Source organism: Carcharodon carcharias, chromosome 30, assembly GCF_017639515.1.
Source record: "Carcharodon carcharias isolate sCarCar2 chromosome 30, sCarCar2.pri, whole genome shotgun sequence".
Lineage (NCBI taxonomy): Eukaryota > Metazoa > Chordata > Chondrichthyes > Lamniformes > Lamnidae > Carcharodon > Carcharodon carcharias.
The window spans coordinates 6,803,430-6,818,600 of record NC_054496.1 but is presented as its reverse complement, the minus strand read 5'-3'; the positions used below and the strand labels follow the sequence as shown (position 1 = coordinate 6,818,600).

Genomic DNA, 15,171 nt, shown 5'->3' with positions numbered 1-15,171 from the left:
GAACTGCTTCATAATATGGCTGCTGCATTTGCCTATCATTCAGCACAGACACAATGTGCTGAATAGTCTCCTGGTTTGCTGCATCATTCTATAGAACAGTCGCTGGCCTTCAATAATAACATGTTCGAGGATGTGAAGAGCTGCTATATAAATGCAAAGTGTTCAATCTTCAAGCATGTTGTCATCTACCCAAGGATTACATTTGCTCAGTCTTCCCTCTGCTATTCAGCCCGACACAACTTGGTCCATTACCCAAAAAGGAAGTATTCCACAAACTCACCTCTTTGACCATGCTGAGCATGCCCAGTATTCTATCTGAAGTCTTGAACCGCTGTGGGTTGTGTTCCACTGATTCGAGAACTCTCTTGACAAAGTCCTGGTCATGGATCGGCTCAGCCCAGATTGGGCCACCAAGCTGAAACCAGAAGCGAAACATCATCGTTCACAAAAATAGAAAGCGCAAGGGCATATCCTTCCCTGGTGAACACCCACCTTTACACAGGCTGCCCTCTCTTCCAGTCTCACTTCCATCACACCACCCAGCCCCTGGCAGCTCAGCTGGAGGTTTGTTTCCCCTGGTGCCAGCCACCTGCTAGTGCCACGCCACATATGTACATAGATAGTGAGAGTCAGAGGACTACTTGACCACCATGTGAACTCAATTACTGGCAAGCGTCACTAGACTGAAATAGGCACTGAAATAGGCCTCTTTACCCTACTGCTTTATACTCCATAAAAAGCCACCTCCCACCATATCCTATCAGGCAAGGATTGACAGGCTGGGTCTATTTATTAAAAAGACTGAGGGGTGGCCTAGAGGTCTTTAAAATGATGAAAGGTTTCGATAGAGTGAATGCAGAGAGAATGTTTCTCTTGTGGGGATGAGCATAATTGGAGCCGTCAACATAAGATAAGTCACCAAGCAATCCAGCAGGAAGTTCAAAAGAAACTTTTGAATTAATAGTGGAAAATAAGGAAATGGCAGATGAATTAAAAATAAGGAAATGGCAGATGAATTGAATAGATATTTTACATCTGTCTTCACTGTAGGGGATGCAAATAACACCCCAGAAATAATTGTGAATCAGAAGGTGAAAGGGAGGGAGGAACTTAAAACATTTACAATAACCAGTGAAAGAGAACTGAGAAAATTATTAGAACTAAAAGCTGACAAATCCCCAGGTCCTGATGGGCTTCATCCTCGGGTCTTAAAAGAGGTGGCTGCTCAGAGAGTTGGTTTTAATTTTCCAAAATTCCATAGATTCTGGAATGGTCCTATCAGATTGGAAAATAGCGAATGCTACTCCTCTATTCAAGAAAGGAGGGAGACAGAAAGCAGGAAACTACAGACCAGTCAGCTTAACATCTGGTCATAAGGACAATATTAGAATCTATTGTTGAGGAGGTTATAGTGGGGCGCTTAGAAAATCTCAATGCAATCAGGCAGAGTCAACATGGCTGTGTGAAAGGGAAATCATGTTTGACTAATTAATTGAAGTTCTTTGAGGAAGTAACAAGCAACGTGGATAAAGGGATGTGCTAGACTTAGATTTCCTGAAAGCATGTGATAAGGTGCCACATCAAAGGTTACTATGTAAAATAAGAGCTCATGGTGTAAGGGGTGATATATTAGCATGGACAGAAGATTGGTTAGTTAGCAGGAAGCAGAGAGTAGTGATAAGTGGGTCATTTCCAGATTGGTTCAACTATTTATAATTTATACCAATGACTTGGATACATGGTAGCTAAATTTGCTGATGACACAAAAATAAGTAAAAAAGTAAGTTGTGAAGAGGGCATAAGAAATCTGCAAAGGGACATAGATAGGTTAAGCAAGTGGGCAAACATTTGGCAGATGGAGTATAAGGTGGGAAAATGTGAACTTGTTCACTTTGATAAGGAACAATAGAAAAGCAGCATATTATTTAAATGGGGAGAGACTGCAGAACTCTGAGGTACAGAGGGATCTGGGTGTCCTGGTACATGAATCACAAAAAGTTAGTATGCAGGTACAGCAAGTGATTAGGAAAGCAAAATGGAAAATGGTGTTTATTGCAAGGGGAATGGAAAATCAACATGGGGAAATTTTACTGTATCTCTACTGGGCATTGATGAGACCACATCTGGACCACGGTGACAAAAACAGAAAATGCTGGAAAAACTCAGCAGGTTTGGCAGCATCTGGGGAGAAAGAAACAGAGTTAATGTTTCAAATCCAATATGACTTCTTCAGAATATTTTATTCTGGAGTACTGTGTACAGTTTTGACCTTATTTAAGAAAGGATATAAATGCGTTAGCAGTTCAGAGAAGGCTCACTCAACTGATACCTGGGATGGTCAGGGCGTAGCAGGGGGTTCTGTTATGAGGAACGGTTAGGCAGGCTAGACCTGTATCCATTGGAGTTTAGAAGAATGAGAGTTTATCTTATTGATATGCAAGACCCTGAGGGGACTTGACGGGGTCAATGCTGAGAGGATGTTTCCCCTTGTGGGAGAGACTAGAACTGGGGGACACTGCTTAAAAATAAGGGGCCTCCCATTTAAGACAGAGACGAGAAGGATCTTTTGTCCGAAGGTCGTGAGTCTTTGGAACGTTCTTCCTGAGGGAGCGATGGAGGCTGGGTCATTGAATATTTTTAAGGCAGAGGTAGATGGATTCTTGACAAACAAGGGAGTTGAAGGTCATCGGGGGTAAGCAGGAATGTGGAGTTGGGGCCACGATCAGATCAGCCATGATCTTATTAAATGGCGGAGCAGGCTCGAGGGGCTGAATGGCCTCCTCCTGTTCCTAATTCGAATGTTAGTATGTTCCCCAGAGAGTGGCAATAATGTGAAACTGGCTACCACAGGGAACGGTTGAAGTGAATAGTACAGATACATTTGAGGGGAAGCTAGACAAGCATATATGAGGGAAAAGGGAATAGAGGGTTAGGATGATAGATTTAGGTGAGGAAAGATGGGAGGAGGATCGAGTGGATCATAAACACTGGCATGGACTGTTTAGGCCAAGTGATGGGAGTGAATGCACAAGTTTTTCAAATCTAGTAGTGTCAAATATTCTGATATCATTATACATAAGGCACTGTAAAACTTGCATCGATACAAACTAGGAAAGTTACATAAAGTGCTGAACCTAACTTGCGTTTATGCAAAGTTATGGGAGAATATCAGAAATACCAACTGATTTGGTTGGTACTGAGTTAGTCTCAGATAAGTTATACATGTGAATATTTGAGTCTATAGTTTTCATTGTTTTTGAGGTCAATTATAGTCTTATAACATTGGTAAGTTTATTGTTATTGCAGTGTTCACAGTATAATTACACAATACACAGTATAGAAACAGGCTATTCAGCCCAACTCGTCCATACTGGTGTTTACACCCACACCTACCTCTCTTTTATTTCCCTGCTGGATTTAACAGGAACTATTTTTTCTCCCTTTTCAAGCAAAATGCGAGTCCAGAGAGGAATAACAGCCATGGAGTTAGAATTAGAGAGAGATGTCACTCCTAAGCTGGAGTAACTAACAAACAGTTCAACTCAGTCCATCAGGGTCTGCCCTGTATACTGGAATACAGCAGGTAATTCTGTATACAGCAGGTATACAGTATACAGTATACAGTACTGTACTATACAGTATACAGTATACAGCAGGTATACTGGAATACAGCAGGTAATTCTGGTCAAACCTGGTAGGGATGGAAACCGAGCTTTAAAGCTTGTTCCTTGTGACTTCCTGATGCATGCAATGTTTTATTATTATGCTAATGGCGCGATATAAATGCACGTCATTATCCAAGCTGGCCAGTTTTTGCATATCACAGAACATCAGGAAACCTCTAGGATCTGCTGAGGTTATTCTCTTTACCCTATTTCACAATGACTTTTAAAAAAAAATTTTGAAGCAGGATGCAGGATGGCCATACCTACACTTCAACAACCAGACAAATAGAAAGAAAACGTGGAATTTAAGGGCTCCCTTACCAGGTGCCTCTGGCAGCAATGCTCGCATTCTGCTCCCACTGGTGGCCCCGAGCTGGCTGTGTATTTGTAGCTGGATAAGAACAAGATTACCCCAGGTTACTACTCGAAAAGAAAGATTTTTAATTCAACAGCAGCTTTCACAACCTCTGGATGTCCCAAAGCATTTCACAGCCAGTGAAGTACTTTTGAAGTGTAGTCACTGCTGTAACGTAGGAAATACAGCAGCCAATTTGCACACAGCAAGCTCCCACAAACCACAAATCTGATCATGAACAGATAATCTGTTTCAGTCTTGCTGGTTAAGGAATAAATATCGTCCAAGACATGTTGAAGAGCTCCACTGCTCTTTTAAATAATACCACAGGACTTTCTAAACCAGAGAGAGCAAACAGGGCCTTGGTTTAACACTTCCTTTGACAATGCAGCACTCCCTCAGTTCTGCACTGAGGGGGTGGAGCGTCATGCCTTTGGAGGCAGACATGAACTCACAACAATCTGACTCGGAAGTGAGAGCACTGCTCACTGAGCCAGAGATGACATGAGTGTATCTTTGAAAGTAAGCATCAGCACTCTAGCAAAGCACAGTTGATTTTTATTTTGATGGGGAACTTTTCAGTCACTAAGGAACAGTTGTTTTATGAAAAAAGTTATCAAGGACAGACTCACCTACGTGATCAGCACCCCCTGTCACAGGCCTCTGCATCCAAAACTGAACCAAAGTTGGGCTCATCCAGTACAAGAAAGAATGAACACACTTGAATTTCTATAGCGCCTTTACAACCTCAGTGTCCAAAACTGCTTTACAGACAATGAAATGTAGTCATTGGTGTAAAGTAGGAAATGTAACAGCCAATCGGAGCACAGCAAGCTCCCACGAAAAGCCATACAAGCAGATCACATTTATTTTGATATATGTTGGTCAGGACACCAGGGAGAACGCTCCTGCTCTTCTTTAGATAGTCCCTTGGGATCTTTAACATCCACCTAAGAGGGCAGCTAGAGCCTTGGCTGAGCTGAGTGACATAGCACCATCAGTAGGAAGTCTGCAGCCCAGATCATCCTACTGTCACTGGGATACAGCCATCACCAAGAGGAGAACAGCAGTACAGAAACAAAATGGGCAATGTTACATGATTACTTTACAAAAGAGAAACAGTCACCTACTTGTTACCATGGCTGATCATTTTGCCCATCCTCTGAATATGGAAGGTGCCACAGCCCACACAGTTATATATCAGAGCTTGCTTACTGTAACAGAGAATCACAACTCTCAGACACTCAGCAGCTTACAGAACCTCCATAACATGCTGGAAACTTAGTGACATACATATATTCCCCCTCTGAACATGCCAGGTGGAGAACTATGGCGAGATGGAAGCGTATGGTAATGTGACTGAGCTAGTAATCTAGAGGACAAGGTTAATGCTTTGTAGAAAACAAAAACAGAATTACCTGGAAAAACTCAGCAGGTCTGGCAGCATCGGCGGAGAAGAAAAGAGTTGACGATTCGAGTCCTCATGACCCTTCAACAGAACTGAGTGAATCCAAGGAAGGGGTGAAATATAAGCTGGTTTAAGGTGTGTGTGTGTGTGTGTGTGTGTGTGTGTGTGTGTGTCGGGGGGGCGGGGTTTGGGTGGGGGGAGAGAAGTGGAGGGGGTTGGTGTGGTTGTAGGGACAAACAAGCAATGATAGAAGCAGATCATCAAAAGATGTCACAGACAACAGAACAAAAGAACACAGAGGTGTTAAAGTTGGTGATATTATCTAAACGAATGTACTAATTAAGAATGGATGGTAGGGCACTCAAGGTGTAGCTCTAGTGGGGGTGGGGGGAGCATAAATGATTTAAAAGTATTTAAAAATAATGGAAATAGGTGGGAAAAGAAAAATCTATATAATTTATTGGTAAAAACAGAGGCCCAAACAATCCCCATCCACCACTACTCTCCTCCGTCTGGCTGAACGTGTTCTCACGCTGAACAATTTCTCCTTCAACTCCTCTCACTTCCTCCAAATAAAAGGTGGCTATGGGTACCCGCATGGGCCCCAGCTATGCCTGTCTCTTTATGCGGTATGTGGAACATTCATTGCTCCAGTCCTACTCCGGCCCCCTTCCACAACTCTTTCTCCGGTACATCGATGATTACTTTGGTGCTGCTTCATGCTCTCGTCGGGACTTGGAAAAATTTATTAATTTTGCTTCCAATCTCCACCCCTCCATCATTTTCACGTGGTCCATCTGACACTTCCCTTCCCTTCCTTGACCTCTCTGTCTCAATCTCTGGTGATAGACTGTCCACCAATATCCATTACAAGCCTACCGACTCCCACAGCTACCTCGACTACAGCTCCTTACACCCCGCTTCCTGTAAGGACTCCATCCCATTCTCTCAGTTCCTTTGCCTCCGTCGCATCTGTTCCGATGATGCTACCTTCAAAAACAGTTCCTCTGACATGTCCTCCTTCTTCCTTAACCGAGGTTTTCCACCCACGGTCGTTGACAGGGCCCTCAACCGTATCCGGCCCATCTCCCGTGCATCCGCCCTCACGCCTTCTCCTCCCTCCCAGAATCATGATAGGGCCCCCCTTGTCCTCACTTATCACCCCACCAGCCTCCGCATTCAAAGGATCATCCTCCGCCATTTCCGCCAACTCCAGCATGATGCCACCACCAAACACATCTTCCCTTCACCCCGCCGGCGGCATTCCGTAGGGATCATTCCCTCTGGGACACCCTGGTCCACTCCTCCATCACCCCCTACTCCTCAACCCCCTCCTATGGCACCACCCCATGCCCACGCAAAAGATGTAACACCTGCCCCTTCACTTCCTCTCTCCTCACCGTCCAAGGGCCCAAACACTCCTTTCAAGTGAAGCAGCATTTCACTTGTATTTCCCCCAACTTAGTCTACTGTATTCGTTGCTCCCAATGTGGTCTCCTCTACATTGGAGAGGCCAAACGTAAACTGGGCGACCGCTTTGCAGAACACCTGCGGTCTGTCCGCAAGAATGACCCAAACCTCCCTGTCGCTTGCCATTTCAACACTCCACCCTGCTCTCTTGCCCACATGTCTGTCCTTGGCTTGCTGCATTGTTCCAGTGAAGCCCAACGCAAACTGGAGGAACAACACCTCATCTTCCGACTAGACACTTTACAGCCTTCCGGATTGAATATTGAATTCAACAACTTTAGGTCTTGAGCTCCCTCCTCCATCCCCACCCCACTTTCTGTTTCTTCCCTCTTGCTTTTGTTTTTACCAATAAATTATATAGATTTTTCTTTTCCCACCTATTTCCATTATTTTTAAATATTTTAAGCTCCCCCCACCCCCACTAGAGCTATACCTTGAGTGCCCTACCATCCATTCTTAATTAGCACATTCGTTTAGATAATATCACCAACTTTAACACCTATGTGTTCTTTTGTTCTGTTGTCTGTGACATCTTTTGATGATCTGCTTCTATCACTGCTTGTTTGTCCCTACAACCACACCAACCCCCTCCACTTCTCTCCCCCCACCCAAACCACACCCCCCCACCCCCCGACACACACACACACACACACACACACACCTTAAACCAGCTTATATTTCACCCCTTCCTTGGATTCACTCAGTTCTGTCGAAGGGTCATGAGGACTCGAAACGTCAACTCTTTTCTTCTCCGCCGATGCTGCCAGACCTGCTGAGTTTTTCCAGGTAATTCTGTTTTTGTTTTGGATTTCCAGCATCCGTAGTTTTTTTGTTTTTATATTAATGCTTGGAGACATGGGTTCAAATCCAACCATGGCAACGGATGAAATTTAAATTCAATTAATTAATAAAAATCTGAAATTAAAAAGCTAGTCCCAGTAATGGTGAAAACTCATCTGGGTCACTAATGTCCTTTAGGGAAGGAAATCTGCCATTCTTACCCAGTCTGCTCTACATGTGACTGCAGACCCACAGCAATGTGATTGACTCTTAACTGCCCCCTGAGATGGCCGAGCAAGACACTCAGTTCAAGTGCAATTAGGGATGGACAACAAATACTGGCCTCGCCAGTGATGTCCGCACCACATGAAATAATAAAGAAAAAAATCTGGTTTAGGAGATACAGAGCCAGACACTGATTTATCAATTTTAAAAATGGACTGCAATATTACAGCTTCCCTGGAAGAAAGGCAATCACTTAACACTCTCAATCCAGCCATTCTTGCGGCAGCTTCTTTGAGTGAAGTTGTCAACTAAAGCCAAGCAGTTTGTTTGGTGGATCCATTCCCACTTGGTTTAAACCGTCCCAGCTCATGACCCAGGACAGGTGGAAGGGAGGAATGGGCCTAAACCAGATAAACCAAATTTAATTGGGTCTGGGACTGACCCGTTGGCATGAACAGGGGCCATGGACAAGGTCACAGTCAGCTCAACTTCCTTCTCAACCCTCACATCACAGAGCCCAAAAATACCCAACACTGACTGGCAAAGCCAGAATGGTCATTTGGGTATCGTACACAGGGGAACCCATAACTTTGAGACCAAACCCAGGGTAGTCAGCACCTTCATGTGGAGGGGAGGGGATTTAAATGCAAACAATTTAAGTGGGTCAGATGCACAGTGATGGTTGGAAACTGAATAGCAGTTGACTAGTCTTTTTTCAAATTAGATTTAAATAGATTTAAGCCTCATACATCAAACAGGTTGATTAGGCCTCAACCAGTTACTGTACCTGGCAGACGCTTTAACCCTAGCCTGTCCTGTGAACACCTGGACGAACACTCGGATATAGAAGTCAACACTGACGGAGAGGACAGGAACAATGTATCGCTGGTAGCAGTTTGCACGGAGATCCAGGTTGTGTAAGATGATGCGTAGAGCCTGTAGGGGTGGAACGAGATCAGGAGTGAGGGGCTGACACACAACATGTCACTTAACAGGGATCCAGAATCAGCTGAAACTCACCATTTCGTGACAGAACTTGGATTTCAGGGACATGGCTCCATATTTGCTGTAACAGGTCTCCCCACTATTCCCAGCCATCACTGCCATGTCTGTACATGTGACACAAAGAAGCCCTTAAAGACACAAGGGAATTTGTTATGATCTACTTGAATCCTCCAAAATATTCAACTGAAGCAGCACCCTCCTTCAGTGCTCAACTAAGAAATGCAAACATCTATACTTCTGACCTTACACAGTGAGTTAGTGGAACATGGAATACTCCCCACTGCCGGAGAGGGGGAGGGATTAGTTCTAAAGCAGAAAAGTGCTGCTCACAAAAAAATCTCCAATAGGTTAAATTCTCCGCCCAGCAACGGTTTCCAGTGAGAAGAATTCCAGCTTTAGTTCAACACAATCCAGGCTATAACAGGCACCCCCTCCTGCCCCAAGGAGGAGGTTACCCAGGCAAGACTCCTCCTCGAGGCGGTATTCTCTAGCTGCAGGAGCCCAGGACAGTTTGTAGGACACATCACCCCCGCTGCTCCACATCCACATGGCCCTGTAAGGCGAGGGACCCAACATTCCAATGACCAGTTCCGAATGGCCACTCAATCGCCTCGAGACTGAGCACTCTCACCTCCTTCACTGACAGCTTGAACTGCCGCATCTATGAACTGCGATGGACTTCCGTAGGGATCCAGGTCAATCACATCAAAGCGGTCCCGTCTCCTCCTGGACTCATACAGGAGCATGCTGCAGAGAGACAACCGCACCCGTCCCCGGTTAGCAATCTCTACAGTCTGACACATTACACCCTAGAGTCAGGCAAGTATTATTTGTAGGCTTAGACTTAACAAAACAATAGATGGACAAAGCACAACTTTGCAGTCAGTCGGGCTACAAGAAACAACTGCCACAGGATCTGAACAAACACTGGAAAAGGTAAAGCATTGATCCTCAGTACTGTTTACAGATAAATTTGTTGGAGAGCAGCACCAAATTTGACATCCTCGTTCATTTATAATTTTTAAAGGTTCCTCTCCCCTTCCCCTCGAGATGCTGAAGCACACCACCCATGGCTCACTAGGGTAGCATCTCACCTCTTAGTCAGGTCATAGGTCTCATGTTGCACTCTACAGACTTGAGCACAAAATCCAGGCTGATACATCAGTGCCACTACTCTTAACAAGTGGTGGTGCAGGCTCAAGATGCCGTGTGGCCTACTCTTAATCCATATGTTCGTACTGAGGATGTGCTGCACTGTCAGAAGTGCCGTCTTGAAATGAGATGTTAACCCGAGGCTCTTTCGGCCTTCTCGGACAGGGGTAAAAGATCCCATGGCATTATTTCGAAGAAGAGCAGGGGGGGTTCTCCCCAGTGTTCTGGGTCAATATCTATCCTTCAACCAATATGAAAGCATCTTCACATCATCAAACTACTGTTTGTGGGAGCTTGCTGTGCACAAATGGGCTGCTGCATTTCCTCCATTGCAACAGTGACTATACTTTGAAAGTACTTGATTGGGTGTAAAGTGCTTTGGAATGTCCGTAGTGAAAGATGCTGTAGAAATGCAAGTTCTTTCCTTTATTAACCTGCATCTAACCTGACTCCAGGAACACTTGATACAAACACTGGGTGAAAGAAGATCTTTCATTTCTCCCCTTGACAAGTTCCCTTAAAAAACACACCTACACAGTACCTTGCATCTGCCAAGCTGGCTGTTACCAAGTGCTGCACTCCATTGAGCTCAATGTTTCTCTTCATCAGTTCCACCGCTCTTGAGGAAAAGTCATTTGCCACAATACTGTGAATTCCAGGAACCTCCTTAGCGAATCGGATCGAGCGAAGCCCAGATGCTGCCAGCCCCTCTAGTACACGAATCCCACCCTGCACACACAATCAGATTGAAATGGACAGAGGCTACACCACACTGTGCATGGGTTAGACATTTATAGACAGAAGCTGACTCGAGAGGCAGGGGCACAAAGAGTGACATTGCAATGGGATTCGCAAAGCCACCAGCTCTCAAAGCATTTTAAAATATCAGACCTGCCTTTAACAATATCAAAAATATTTAAACAGACCTCCTTCTTCACGACCATAACACCTCAGTGACTGGCTGCACACTATAAATTCTACACATTCATAGAGACACTCTTCCTTCTTCCCATTTACACTCCCTCTTATTCAAAATCCCTCTATCATTCAAAGAGGAGTTTGTGCCTCTCCTCCAATGCCCAGGATCAGTGTTCCTCCCTGATCAGATCCTCACTGCCACTTCACTCCTGGCTCATGCTATCCCTTTGTTCTGCAAACAAATGAACCATGGGGTTCAGCACAGCACTGTCAGCCCTACTGTACTTGTTCCAAGAGCAGGAGTGGACAGTGCCCGCTGCCAAGCTATTCGATTTGTGAGCCATCACCACAAAGGCAAATCCTGTCCTCGCCCCTGCTCAGCATGAGGGCACTTATAAGAGGAACAAAATCTTTTTATCCCTCTATCCATAACAGAGGGGCAACTAGAGCCCCTTACCAATCCCGTGAACAAGTTGGGCTAATGCAGCAGAGACTAAAGATCGATCCACAGATCTCCTGGTCTGGACCAGGTCGTGTTTTTAAACCCACGGTATTCATCAGCGAAGCTGTAATCTTAATGTTAAATTAGCTGGTACTTCAGTTACTCGGCAGTAATCAACTCCAATACGTCTGGCACCAGTGAACTAATGATTTAGTTTCACATTCAAATGCATCATCCCTACAACCTCCCCCAACAAGGCAACTGAAAATACCAGAATCCTACAGCATCTAATGCTGCTTCGCACATCAGTCTGTTTTCCTGCAAGTGTGTGACTGAAACCTGCAACTCCACACCAGGACAACAGGTCCAAGATTCAGAACCTTTTTTGGAAACACTGTGGCTAATTAACATAGTGGTTATGTTACTGGGCTAGTAACCAGAGACATGAGTTCAAATTTCATCACAGCAGCTGGGAATTTAAACTCAATTAAATAAATCTGGAACTAAAGAGCTGGTGCCTGTAATGGTGACTGTAAACCTACCAGATTGTCGTAAAAACCTATCGGATTTACAAGTGTCCTTTAGGGAAGGAAATCTGTCGTCCTTGCTTGGTCTGGCCTATGTTAACAGGATCCAAGCCAGTTGGTGAAGCCAAAAACCAAGACACAGAGCTTTTCTTTATTGTGAGAGTTTATTGACTTGCTCAGTCTCATAGCTCTCCTCCCACTCAACCCAGTGTCCCAGCTATCCCCTGGTTATATGTGTTCAAAGACCATTAATACCCATCACCTGTTCCTCTTAACCTCAACAGTGTAATTGACATTAACAAACTTTAACGTAACTTGACAAGAAATTAGCAGCCTACCTGTGACTCCAGATCTACAGTAATCTGGAAAAACTCAGCAGGTCTGGCAGCATCAGCGGAGAAGAAAAGAGTTGACGTTTCGAGTCCTCATGACCCTTCGACAGAACTTGAGTTCGAGTCAAGTTCTGTCGAAGGGCCATGAGGACTCGAAACGTCAACTCTTTTCTTCTCCGCTGATGCTGCCAGACCTGCTGAGTTTTTCCAGGTAATTCTGTTTTTGTTTTGGATTTCCAGCATCCGCAGTTTTTTTGTTTTTATTACTACAGTAATCTGGTTGACTCTTAACTGCCCTCTGAAATAACCTAGCAAGCTACTCAGCTGTATCCAAGGCGGCGGCTCACCACCACCTTGTGGAAGGGGATTAGGGTTGGGTAAAAAATGCTGGCCTTGCCAGTGGCACCCACGGCTGAAAATGAAAACATCCAGGCTAAGCGAGGATTACTTCACCTCACATTTCTCTCCCACGTTGGCAGTTTTCTTTATGACCGGCGCATCTCCCAATCCTGCTGCTGCCCCGGCGGTTTCACTCTCTGCCAAATTTACAATTATCTTCTGCCTTTCCTCTTCTCCGGGGTCCAGCACTGTACAAAACATTTCAAGGCTGGTTAGCACCGTAGCCTGTTTATACCATCTCCCCCATTGTTAAAACAAGGTGTATTCCATTTACCCTGAATCCCCTTGGGCCTCAGTTGCTTTCGAGCAAACTCTGTGATGACAGCACACCTGAGAGAGAGAGAAAGGAAGAACATAAAACAGCGATTACTGCCACCACACCCCTACCTTCAAACCACTACATCATTTCTCTCCCTCGTCACGGCTGCAATTCCTGATGGGTTGCAGCTCCCCTGATGCCAAAACCTCCCAATGCCTCAAAGAAGCAGCAGTTCTCTTTTTGAATGAGCCTCATTTGGAAATGCTGTAGGATCTTTGACCAAGGTATGAGATTTGACAGCAAACTCCACCCTTGTCCCACACACAAACACACAGTTCCCAATCAGAGACACCAGGCAGCATTCGGAGCAGGAATAAAAACAAAATGCTGGAAAAACTCAGCAGATCTGGCAGCATTTGTAGTGAAAGAAACAGAGTTAATGTTTTGAGTCCATTTGACTCTTCAGAGTTCGGACTCAAAACATTAACTCTGTTTCTCTCTCCACAGATGCTGCCAGAACAGAGTTTTTCCAGCATTTTCTGTTTTTATTTCAGATTTCCAGCAGTATTTTGCCTTTATTCAGAGCAGGAATCCTGGTCACAACACCATTTCACCCTAGCATGTTGGAGGTTCATTATACCCAGAGATTAGATAACAGCAGAACTGAAACTGGGGACCCCCCCTGAAACATCAGGGAGCCCACGACTGATTTGTCTGTTGAGTGACAATGCTGTACAAAAAAAGGCCCTTCCCTCTCTTGCAGTTATTTTCTCCTCTGCCCACATTTTCAGTCCCCCTGGAGAATCCATCAACAGTCACCTCAAAGGCTCCCTGGCAGCACACATCCTCACAAGGAACCCTGGAATCAGAAACAGGAGGAGGTGGTCATTTTGGCCTCTCAAGCCTGTTCTGCCATTCAATAAGGTCATGGCTCATCTACTACCTTAGCTCCCCCCATCCTTCATTGTCACCATATCACTGGACTTGCTTACTATTGAAAAATCTATCCATCTCAGTCTCGACTATATTCAATAACTGATCATCCACAAGCCTCTGGAATAGAGAATACACTCAACTCTCTGAGTGAAAATAATTTCTCCTCCATCTCCATTCAAAATGGCTGATCCCTTATCCTGAGCCTGTGACCCTGTGTTCTACATTCTCCAGGCCTGCAGAGAGTGGGCGGGCTGGTGGGGGGGGGACATCACCCCCTCTCAGCATCTAAAATGTCTGCAATGACCATTGGATAACCTTCAGCTACTTTAACATTTTAATTAATGATCAGTTATTTCCATAGTCTTGTCCAAACCTCCCCCCCACCCAGGGCGTTTTCTTCTGCACAACTACGAGACCCCAGTTTGCCCCTCCAATCATCATCCCAGCCTTCAGCCACCATGGTCCCTGCGCTCTGGGATTCCCTTGCTCAGCCTGTCTCACTGCACCTCACAACTTCTCTCATTGCTCCTCACAACTTCTCTCACTGCTCCTCACAACTTCTCTCACTGCTCCTCACAACTTCTCTCACTGCTCCTCACAACTTCTCTCACTGCTCCTCACAACTTCTCTCACTGCTCCTCACAACTTCTCTCACTGCTCCTCACAACTTCTCTCACTGCTCCTCACAACTTCTCTCACTGCTCCTCACAACTTCTCTCACTGCTCCTCAATACTTCTCTCACCTGACTTCAAGGAGCACCTCCTTGATGACTACTGCTTCCAGCTCAGGGGGCACTGCTCCCCAGGAGGCACGTTGGGCTTCCACTGTTACATGACAGGCCCCTATATAAATCAAACTTGTTCCAGTACCCCCCATGATGACACAGATGAGATTTAAATTAGTTCCAACTTCTATCTAAAAAGAGGGCAGAATGTCAGTCTGCAGCCAGCTCACACCAGGCCCAACCTGAGCCAATGTAAGGCCCCATTCTTGAACAAGTTTAGCAACTTTATCTGCTGGGTTTACACTGCTCTCCTCTTGACCCACAACTCCATACTCCCAGAATTAAGGGCACCAAACCTCAAATCAACCACGAATATCTGATCCAAATTACAGGTGGTGTCGACTCAAAAGTTTCATATCTGAATCTGAAAACACCACAAATCAGAAACCCTTTGAAATACCTTTGGTTAAGCAGCAAGTCTGTGGATCTGGTGAAGGAACAATGTCCTTGGACAAGTTACAACCGAGATCAGAACTTATAACAGCAGAAATCCACCCCCCTGGAAACCTGGAA

General features: G+C 45.1%; 1 protein-coding gene across 4 annotated transcripts in view; it reads right to left on the bottom strand.

Annotated features, from left to right (window-relative positions):
- trmt1 (tRNA methyltransferase 1) overlaps positions 1–15,171 on the bottom strand; it is a 30,974-nt gene that overhangs the window by 8,902 nt on the left and 6,901 nt on the right. For 3 of the 4 annotated variants that reach the window (XM_041176901.1, XM_041176900.1, XM_041176902.1), the window contains 9 exons: positions 12,953–13,008; positions 12,733–12,866; positions 10,602–10,789; positions 9,540–9,655; positions 8,924–9,036; positions 8,691–8,839; positions 5,151–5,234; positions 3,987–4,056; positions 281–415 (listed from right to left, as the gene is read on the bottom strand). In XM_041176901.1, the coding sequence (XP_041032835.1) occupies positions 281–415; positions 3,987–4,056; positions 5,151–5,234; positions 8,691–8,839; positions 8,924–9,036; positions 9,540–9,655; positions 10,602–10,789; positions 12,733–12,866; positions 12,953–13,008 (1,045 nt within the window). The remainder of the gene's footprint in view (positions 1–280; positions 416–3,986; positions 4,057–5,150; positions 5,235–8,690; positions 8,840–8,923; positions 9,037–9,539; positions 9,656–10,601; positions 10,790–12,732; positions 12,867–12,952; positions 13,009–15,171) is intronic. The other variant, XM_041176903.1, reaches the window with a different exon arrangement.